At 34.9% G+C, this 10,458-nt stretch overlaps 1 protein-coding gene across 1 annotated transcript in view; it reads right to left on the bottom strand.

Annotated features, from left to right (window-relative positions):
* LOC106877336 (receptor-type tyrosine-protein phosphatase delta) overlaps positions 1-10,458 on the bottom strand; it is a 242,189-nt gene that overhangs the window by 61,935 nt on the left and 169,796 nt on the right. Inside the window, exon 3 of the mRNA XM_014926212.2 lies at positions 8,160-8,462. Within this exon, the coding sequence (XP_014781698.2) occupies positions 8,160-8,462 (303 nt within the window). The remainder of the gene's footprint in view (positions 1-8,159; positions 8,463-10,458) is intronic.

The following is a 10,458-nucleotide window of genomic DNA, read 5'->3' as shown; positions in this document are numbered from 1 at the left end:
GGCACAAGGCTTGAAATTTAAGGGGAGGGGGTTTAGTCAATACTGTTGATGCCTGAGATTTGACTAGTGCTTTACTCTATCAACCCTGAGGGATGAAGGGTAAAGTTGACCATGGCAGGATTTGAACTCAGAATATAGAGAGTCAGAAGAAATATTATAAAGTATCTTTCCAACTCTCTTAGTTATTCTGCCAAGAAGCAGAAGGAGGAAGAAGAACACAGATCATTTCCAGCTTCTACTTTAGTTTGATTTTCATTTTAGTTTTCTTTCTTTGAACAACCACTCCTATTTCTCTCTCTCTTACATATATATATATATTTACACACACATCTAAACATATATAACTTGACTTAGTCTCAAAAATAAATGTAAATATTAATTAACTGCCAAGAACTGAAATGAAGCAGCAGACAGACAGATAGGTGAGGAAAAAATATTAAAAATAAAAAAAAAAAATGGAAACATACGTGTTAAGATGTCTGGAGATGTTGCTCTGTAGTTTAAATCAAAAATCTTAACAATTGTTTTAACAGAGCTAACAGCAAGTTGCGGCAGCAAACAAAGCAACGAAAAGTAGAACCACCATGGAAAATTTTTATACTAGAACAAGGCACAAAGTTTTAGGGAAGAAGTGTAATGGAATGAAAACAAACCAGTATATGACAGGTATGTGTTTTTACTGGGAGATTAGAAAACCTTATGTTCAGAACTTCAGAATATAAAAAGGGCACAAAGGTAACAACTTATCAAGATCCATGATAAGTGTGAGGATCACCCAAACTGGTTCAAATCATTGTTATCATTATCACCACCAACATCATTACTATCATCATCATCCTCTACATCAGTGCTTGTTAAACTTTTTTCATTCATGACCCCATTTTTCATCACAAGATTTTTCGCGATCCCCAGGTATTAAATATGAAATAAAACATACAAATAAATACATAAATCATTTATTTTTTTGCTGAACAATATACATACATCTTCTACATTTTTCAGTATTGAATGATATTTGGTTTTAATGAGGGTTAAAGCTGAAAAAGTCATTTCACATGTGGTGCTAAATGACAAAAGAACATGTAATGCCATTTCAGAAATTGTGGGAAATTCAGTTTTAGCTCCAATCCAGAATTCAGTCAAAGATTATTTTGTAAATTCAAGTTTCAAGTTTGAATCACTCGATAGCTCAATGAACTCCTCTTGGGCTTTATACAGCAGATCATTGATATCATCAACGTCAATTGAAAATGGTTTCTGAATCCAAGATAACTTTTTGAAATTGAAATTCGAAATGAAGTATTTGCAAAACTGTGTTTCTAGGGTATTTAAGCGGTCTATAATAATTGTTACAATTAAATTTTTACAATTATTTTTTTCAATTATAAAATCTTCGATAACCAGAAACATTTCAAATGAATCATTTTTCACCCTATTCTTCCAAATGTTGATCTTTTTCATAAAACCCTCAATTTTATCATTTGAAGTAAATATATTACTTTTCTTTCCTTGAAGAGACAAGTTGAGATCGATTAGTTTCTCAAAAATATCTGACAAACGGCATAAATTTGAAAGCCATAAGTCATTTTGGAAAAGAGCAGCAAGATCAGATTTTTGTTCAGCTAAAAATATAATAATTTCATCTTTTAACAGCAATAATCTGTATAAACTTCACCCTCTTGACAACCACTTTACTTCTGCGTGTAATAATAAGTTTTTGTGTACTGAGTTCATGTCTATACAGAGATTTAAAAATAAATGGCTGTTAAGGGTACAGCTTTGAATAAAGTTTATAATTTTGATAACATCCTGAAGCACATCGTTTAATTCCAGTGCTAATTTTTTTGCTGCTAGGGCAATGGATCATGCAATGTATAAAAGTTACATGATTATTACCAGCAGCCTTAACAAATGATTTAAAACCAATATTTTTGCTCATCATTGCTTTTGCACCATCTGTTCATACTACAATCCAATTTTTCCATTCCAAACCTACAGTTTTTAAAAAATCCATCAACTTTACTATATATGTCTTTCCCTCATGTATGTTCTTCCAAAGGATGACAAAATAACAATCCTTCTTTGTCGTTTTCTTTATAAATGTATCTGATGTATACTAACAATTGAGCCATTTTTAAAATATCAGTTGTTTTGTCCAACTGAATTTTGGGTTTTCTTTAAGAATAGAAATAAGCAGCTCAAATTGGTTGTTCAGTAATTCTATTGGCAACTGTATTGTTCAACAAAGGAATTTTTCAAATTTCATCACCATATTTACTTCTGTGAAGTATTTCTACCATCTTCAAAGCAGCAGGTAATAAAAAGTTCTTCCCCAATAGTATATGGCTTTTTATTTTTTTGCATTTAGATATGAAACTTCGTATGATACTAATAAATATTTTTCGTTTATAGTCATAAATTTCTCAAAATTTTGTTTTTCTATATTTGAAAATATAAACTGTCTTTCAAAATATATCTTTGCTTTACTGATGTATGAAGGCTGTTTGAATTCAAGATGCCTTTTTAATTTTGAGGGTTTCATACTCTCCACGGCCAAAACATTATTGCAAATTAAACAAAGAGGTTATTCCATACCATCACTATTATTAAAAGTGAAGCCAAATTGGAGAAATGACTCATCGTATTTTCTTTTTTGCATCTTAGGTGCCTCTCTCTGATTACTTGGTCCTGCTTGGACAGACTTTGTAGCATTGCCATCTGCATCATTACTTTTGTTACTCAAGTCCAGCCATTTATCAATGAGTAAAAATAGTTTTATTTTGAAATATAAATAAAATAACATTTCATAAAATAACTATGAAATTATTTAAATAAATACCGACCTCGATTGAATAAAACAGTAAAATGTATTGTTATTTATACACTTATTGAGATGAATACAATCAACCAACTACACTGAAAATACCTATGTTGTCACTGCACTAGTTGCAATGGCACCACACATGCATTTTATTACTGCAGTGCTTGCGTGGTGCATCATGTTAAATGTTGTGCATTTGTGAAATAACAAACTGAAATTCAAGCGTTTGAATTTAATTTTTGCGACCCCCAGCATTTCACTTCACAACCCCAAATGGTGTTGTGACCCATAGTTTAGGAAGCGCTGCTCTACATCATGATCATCATCTCAGCTTGATCAGAAGTAAACTGCAGTTATATGTACTGGCTGGTAAGTGATATTGTGTTTATCTCATTGTTGGCAATAACAAGTGTATACCATGCATGCATGGGCGAGTATATTCAACTCTAACTCCAGGCTGACCAAAGCGATGTGAGTGGATTTGGAAGACAGAAACTAGTTGAATGTGCAAATGGCATGCATGTGCATGTGTGTACCTGTGTCTAGACATCACATGATGCTTGTAAAGCAGCATCATTGTCATATAAGTGAGGTTGTTTGTTTCTCGTCTTCTGAGAAAAAAACATACTTAGCCATGGGAAAATATTACCATGCTTGGAGACAGGTAAGGATTAGCAACAGGAAGGGCATTTTGCTGTAGAAAATCTGTTTCAACAAATTCCGCCTGATTCATGCAACCATGGGAAAGTGGATATTAAATGGTGATGATGATGTATGTATGTATGTATGATGTACAAATATGCTTTGTGATTTTTAGGCATTTAAATTGTGGATATCATCTTAAAATAGAGGACACATCGAACAGTGTAGTCCCTGATAGACAAAGAGACAGCAACAATAGGTGATCATAGGTCTGTTCAATGAAGGCTGGCCTAGGGTTGAACATAAACAAAAAACAACAACCCATACACAAAAAAAAAACTGGGTTAAGCTTAGCATTGTTAACTAACAGAATAACTAACACATAGTGCAACAAGTTTGTCTAATGCCGAGATATCTACAACAAGGTAGCTTTGTCCATTGCTAAGTGAATCAAATGTTAGCAATCATCTACTGAAGTAGCAACTTCAGCATGATACACCATCAACAACTTGTTCATAATATAAGAACTTATTAACTCTTCCAGCTCTCTCTCTAATAATACTATTATTTCCTTGCAATAGCATGTGTCTTTGACATGTATGCACATGCTGAGAGTGATCCATCTTGACTCTTTTGACTGAGCTCAAAGGCTCTCCTTTTGAGAGTTTTGCAGCAAAAATTCACCTAATCATGGCAGGCATGTCTGTGTGGTAAGAAGTTTGCTTCCCAACCATGCAGTTTCTGGTTCAGTCCCACTGTGCAGCACCTTGAAGAAGGGTCTTCTATTATAGCGGCAGGCTGAACAAAGTGTGCTTGTGTGTATGTTTGTGTCTCCTTGTCTTGAGATTGCATGATTGTTGTAAATAAATGACATTAATTTCCAATGTCTTGCAAAACACCTGACTGGCCATGGCGAAACATTACCTTGCTTGCAAACATGTAAGGTTTGGTGACAGGAAGGATATCCAGCTGTAGAAAAATTTGCCTCAAACTCCATCTGATCCATGCAAGTATGGGAAACGATGATGATGATGATGGTGGTGGTAGTGGTGGTGGTGGTACAGCCATTTTAAATGAAAACTAAATGCTTGGCATTCACAGACAGGGTTTTACTACCATAAAACAGGATTTCTATGATTGCAAACATTGCAGGCATGCTTAGTAATGTATAAGGATATAGTGCGATTAGTCACAACATTGACATGTAAAGTTTTTTTTTTGATTTTACTCCCACTAGATGTAAAAACAAAAAAACAAAAAAAAAAAGGTGAGGAATATAACCTATACTTCACAGCTGAGTGATTTATGTTAAGGCAGAGTAATCAGTTGTTAAAAGATCACTTGGACCAATAATTCATGCCAAAATATTAGAGAATATTGCAGATATTTTAGAACTGTCTAACATATGGAAAAATGGATTTGAGAATGATAGAGGAAAAAAAAAAGATTAAAGAAATAAAACAAAGAAAATACATATATACATTAAAAAAATATGAAAAAGATTATTCTTTGGCAGACTAAACCAAAATTTTTTTTAAAAAGTGCAAAAACAATATTGAAATGTCTTTTCTAACCGATGTCTGTTAAGCATTGAGTATTGCTAATCTAATTCATGTAATAGAATTTATTGTTGTAGTTTGGGAATCTCTTTGGCAGGATGCAAAGATAATTGAAATACAAATACAATATTAATAACAATATTATTATTAATAATAATAATAATAATAATTCCTTTAATATAATTCTTTTTTTGTTCATTTATTATCATCACTATTTTTACTATTGTTGTCATTATAATGTATCACACTAGATCAGATCCCATACATTAAGTAGAATGTGTGGCAGTAAGGGTCATAAGGGTAGCACGTTTGATGAGAGAAAACATTAATGTAGTTGAAAAGAAATACAAAGGAAGACTGACGATGTATACTGGGAATTGTTAACTAGAAAGAACAGACTGTTGAAGCGATGGGTAATGAATACTGGCCCTCTAGTTTGAGTTCAAGAACTACTAAATATTCTGTGATTTCCTGAGAGAGAGAGAGCCCATATATTCAGACAGTAGTGAAGGGGTAAGAGTGTGTAAAAGCCACTGGCATGGCAATGTCTGGATATAATCAACTTGGTAGCACAGAAGAAAGAAACAGTAGAGAAATATCAAAATCATGGTCTTGTGTGCTACTGTAATTCTGTTCTCTGCAATACCAATAGTAATAAAGTTTCTAGGAATGGTATCAAATAGGTTGGATAAATAATTAAATACAATAGAACAGAAGACCTCAAAAAACTAATTTGTCTGGGACAGCTAGCATATTTAAAGAATATTAGAGAGTGAGAGCTAAGTTACTGTTGATGCAAAAGGCACAAAGTTGAATGGAGTGAAAGCACCTATACTGGATAATGACCACTCACGCTCATAGAAGTTAGCAAGATTTGGTTCAACCAGCAAAATTATTGTGTGTATCTTAGCCATTATTTAGTATCCCTGATAATGGCCTTCAAGACAAAGAAACATGTATGTATATACACATATGTTTATGTGTGTACACATACATGCATGTGTATGTCTGTGCTTCCATAGAGTTTCACCCACAAGGCTATAGGAGAAGACACTTGACCACTGTACTGTGCAGTGGTCTTGAACTGGAACCACATGGTTGCGAATTGAACTTCTTAACCACATGGCTAAGTTGAGAAAAAAATACTTTTGTTTTCATTTTCTGGCCCTTTCTTTAATATTTGGTCAGACATGTCATCCTGTTAAGTGAACAGAATGAGGAAAGGAAGTGTACATCAAACATAGCTCTACTGACCAAATACAAGCTTTGATCAATCATTGTTTAATCATCAATTAATTAACTAATTAATTTATAGATTGTAAAATAAATCAATAAACATGTTTCAGCAGTCTGCTGGGAAATAATGAAACAAGCTGTGAGAACACACTGAATAGGAAGAATTAACTACTAAAATTACAATTTTAAATAAAAGGGCAGAGTGCTGCATCGGGAGCTCACATAGAGAAGATTATTTGATACTAGGTAATAATGGTTTATCAGATTAATTCACTGGATAAATATTTTAGGGAAAATATATTAGTTGATTAAAATGTTAACAGTGGCACTTCTACTTTCATGATGGTGGTGGAAATGGCACACAATAGTGTTTTAAATCTCCATAGTAAGAGGATACTGAAAGAAAGAATGCCATTCAAAATGCTTGTTATTTATATCTGCACTTTGCTTAAAAGCGGAGAAATGTATTCAGTCATTGTTTTATTTGTCTAATAATATTCTTTCCTAATTTTGGCACAAGACCAGCAATTTTGAGTGGAGGGCAAAGTTTATTCAATTGAACCCAGTGCTTCACTGGTACTCAATTTGTGAACCCTGAAAAGACAAAAGGCAAAGAATACAAGGTCATTCTAAAGACCTATTATACTGCAATATACTTTCCATTGGGTAGATCTAATACAGAGCGAACATACTTAAACTGGCAGAAGATAAAACCCTTACCAATAGATCAAACATAAATAGCAATATGTTAGCTAATGTTCACAGGAACATCATAATGAAAAATAAGCTGTTGACTGACATGGATATCCAACAGATTCAAGTATATGTTCAGGCCAATGGTCATGTTCAGATGATGCAAAACATCCCTCCACTGCAGAAGTGATACCTAGTACAAGAAATACTGAAACTGAGGTAGTCAAGGAAAAAGTCATTGATGTTATTGTAAATCAGCTTGGTTATAGTGCAGGTGGATACACAGTCACTTAACCTGACAATCTGAAGACAATAATTCTATCAGAATGGATTGAAGACCAAACACTTAGAACTGATCGCAATGATCTCCCCACTCAAGACAAAATGTTGGGATAACAGGTAAGGTAAATCATCATCATCGTCATTTAATGTCCACTTTCCATGCTAGTATGGGTTGGATGATTTGACTGAGGACTGGTGGACCAGGAGGCGACACCAGGCTCCAATCTGATTTGGCAGAGTTTCTACAGCTGGATGCCCTTCCTAATGCCAACCACTCCGAGAGTGTAAGTATTGTTATAAAATCCATCTTGAATAAAATGAAGTATGCGTTACCTCACTGAATAATTTAGTACTGCAATAAAATCAATGTATTAGATCTGATAGTGAAAAAGTTGACCACAGTGTAATTTGAACTCAGAATCTAATGACAGACAAAATGCCGCTAAGTCTTTTGTTTGGTGCCCAAGCACTTCAGCTAGCTTGTTACCTTAATAATAATCCATTCGGCTTTAGGCACAAGGCCTGAGATTTTTGAGGAAAGGGTTAATTGACTACATCAACCCCAGTACTCAAATGGTACTTATTTTATCAACCTTGAAAGGATGCCAGGCAAAGTCAACCTTGGTGAAATTTGAACTCAGGATGTAAAGTTGGGATCTAAGCTCAAAAGGAAAAGAGCCAGAACAAATTCCGCAAAACAATCCCAAGCCACCTCAACCAAGGTTAGCTATTTTGATGGGAGGAGGTAGTAGATTACATTGATCCTTGTATTTGACTGGTACCTATTTTATTGACCCCCAGAGAGACAGATGAAAGACAAAGCCAACAAAAGATGATGACAACAAAATGATGACACTGCTGCCTTCTGTCTTCTCTTTGATGACAATGACAGATGGTGAGGATGACCAAAAGAAATACAGACTCACCTCGAATGACAACTTCACGGGTTACATTGCTGATGGAATCCCCATTGGTACTGACAAGCCTACATGTGTAATTTCCAGTGTCATTCAAACTAAGGTCCGTCAGTGTAAGACTATAGTCTTCACCCACTGACACTCCTGCTTTATCGCCATTCACTGCACTGGGTTTTGGATTGAGGTCATGGCCGATGAGGAGCTGGTCATTTATGTACCACTTGACCGCTGCAACATTTTCAGACGTTTCACTGCATGGTATCATAATGATACCATTTGCTTCCGCAAACAATGTATTGCTGTCTGTAGAATCTGGAAAAGTAAATGGAAATAGTAATGTATAAGTTAACAAGATAAAAATTGTATATAACACCACATTTTGATTACTATTTAGTATATAAAAATTTTAAATGCTAATTTTGCGTTATTATAATAAAATCATATTTGGTCTTGCAGCAAAATAATATTGGGGTTATAACTGACTGTATACAGTTAGTAGATGTTAATGGGAAGTATAAAGTGATATGAGCTCAGTTCTTCACCAAAAGAAGAAAATCATTATCATTTTTTGCTTGTGCTTATATAAGTGTGTTTGTGTGTGTGTGTGTGTGTGTGTGTGTGTGTGTGTGTGTGTGTGCGTGCGCATGTGTGAATGTAAAGAAAAGCTGTTACTTGTAAGTATGACTTAGTAGCAGGTGCTACGTTTTCACCAATTGTTTTAGATGTCTACGTAGTTGGAAGCAGATAAAAATATCCTCTCAGCCCTTCAACCTTTGACTCACTGAAACATCTAATATAAAGGAAGAGGTGGCTGGTTTTCATTTTCAGCTGAGTCGACTGAACCAGTATAAAACGAAGTACTTTGCCCAGTTCAGGAATCAAACCCACAATCACAAGACCAAGCATCCAACACCCTAACCAATAAGCTAGCATTCTATTCTCTTTTGCACAGACCACTAACTACCTCTGATGACTGCTATGCTCTTCCCATGTTCCCCACCCAACAGAGGCTGTCAGCATCTCTGACTCTCAAAGAATTGGAGATTGCCATCTGCCAACTGACAACAAAGTACCTGGGCTGGTTTGCTGGTTCTACTCCATCTGAAATCTACAAACAAGGAAGAAGATCTATGGAAGTTCATTTCACAAATATAAGAATAACAATCCGTCTTGAGCAACTTTAACTCTTTAGCATTCAAATTACTCTGTCAAATGCTTATTTATTCACATTGTTTTTAATTAATCATGCATTACCTCACAGATTTGAGATATTCATGATCTGATTATTAATTTTTTAGAATGACATAGTAAGATAGGTGTAAGATGCCAGAGCTGGACAGTTAGAACATAAAACAGGTGGAATATTCTGAATGGATATGGCTTTTTTAAATACCAAAGGGTTAAAGATGTCAACTGTCAACACCATCATCATTTTATGTCAGCTTTCCATGTTGGTATGAGTTGGATGGGTGTTCAGATTTGAATCAGTTCTTATTTGAAGTTACTCCTCCTCCGTTTCATCTTTGGTCTGGATTTTAAAGTTGGATGCTCTTCCTATCACTACAGCTAGAAAGGTTGTCATACCTTTGACAAGTCTCATACATTCAGCAATTACTTCACAGAGTGTACTGAGTTCGCTTTATTTTGGCACCAGCACTAAAGAGATTACCTCTTACCTTGTAAAACAAACATATCCTTACTACTCTATGATGTATTTATTCACTCAAGACACTGTGACTGAGAAGGTGAGTAGAAAAGAGAGTGATGACAGAAGAACCATGATGGGTGGGTGGAAGGATTAAGAGTATAATGGTAGAAACAATGACTGGTGTAAGAGAATGACAAATGGGGAGAAAAAACTGACAGATAGTAATAGAGGTGGACAATAGTAAGAGTGAGTGATGGCTGTCAATAGCAAGTGGCTGAAGGAAGACAGACTGATGACTAGGGTGCATCAGATACAGACAGGTCTATAGGCCTCATCAAAGGCAAGAGTGGTAGGAAAAGTGATGGGTAGGAAGATTGAAAATGAGCAGGTTTAATAATACTATCCCATGGTACTCAGGTGGTATGGTAACTGCCTAGATGATTAGATAAGTTGAATACCATCCTTAATTACACAAGCACCATTGTAAATGAAAAGAAGACAGGGTGAGCAGCATAACTGATAGAGATAAAAGGGTATCAGAGGTGGGGAAGACAACTGTAGATTTAAAAGGGATACATTGGGAAATAGGTCCAAAAGTGTATGTATATGTGTATGTCTCTGTGTGTGTGTGTGTGTGTGTGTGTGTGTGTGTGTGTGTGT

Source organism: Octopus bimaculoides, chromosome 5, assembly GCF_001194135.2.
Source record: "Octopus bimaculoides isolate UCB-OBI-ISO-001 chromosome 5, ASM119413v2, whole genome shotgun sequence".
In the NCBI taxonomy this organism is placed as follows: domain Eukaryota; kingdom Metazoa; phylum Mollusca; class Cephalopoda; order Octopoda; family Octopodidae; genus Octopus; species Octopus bimaculoides.
This window is presented reverse-complemented; position numbering and strand designations above follow the sequence as displayed.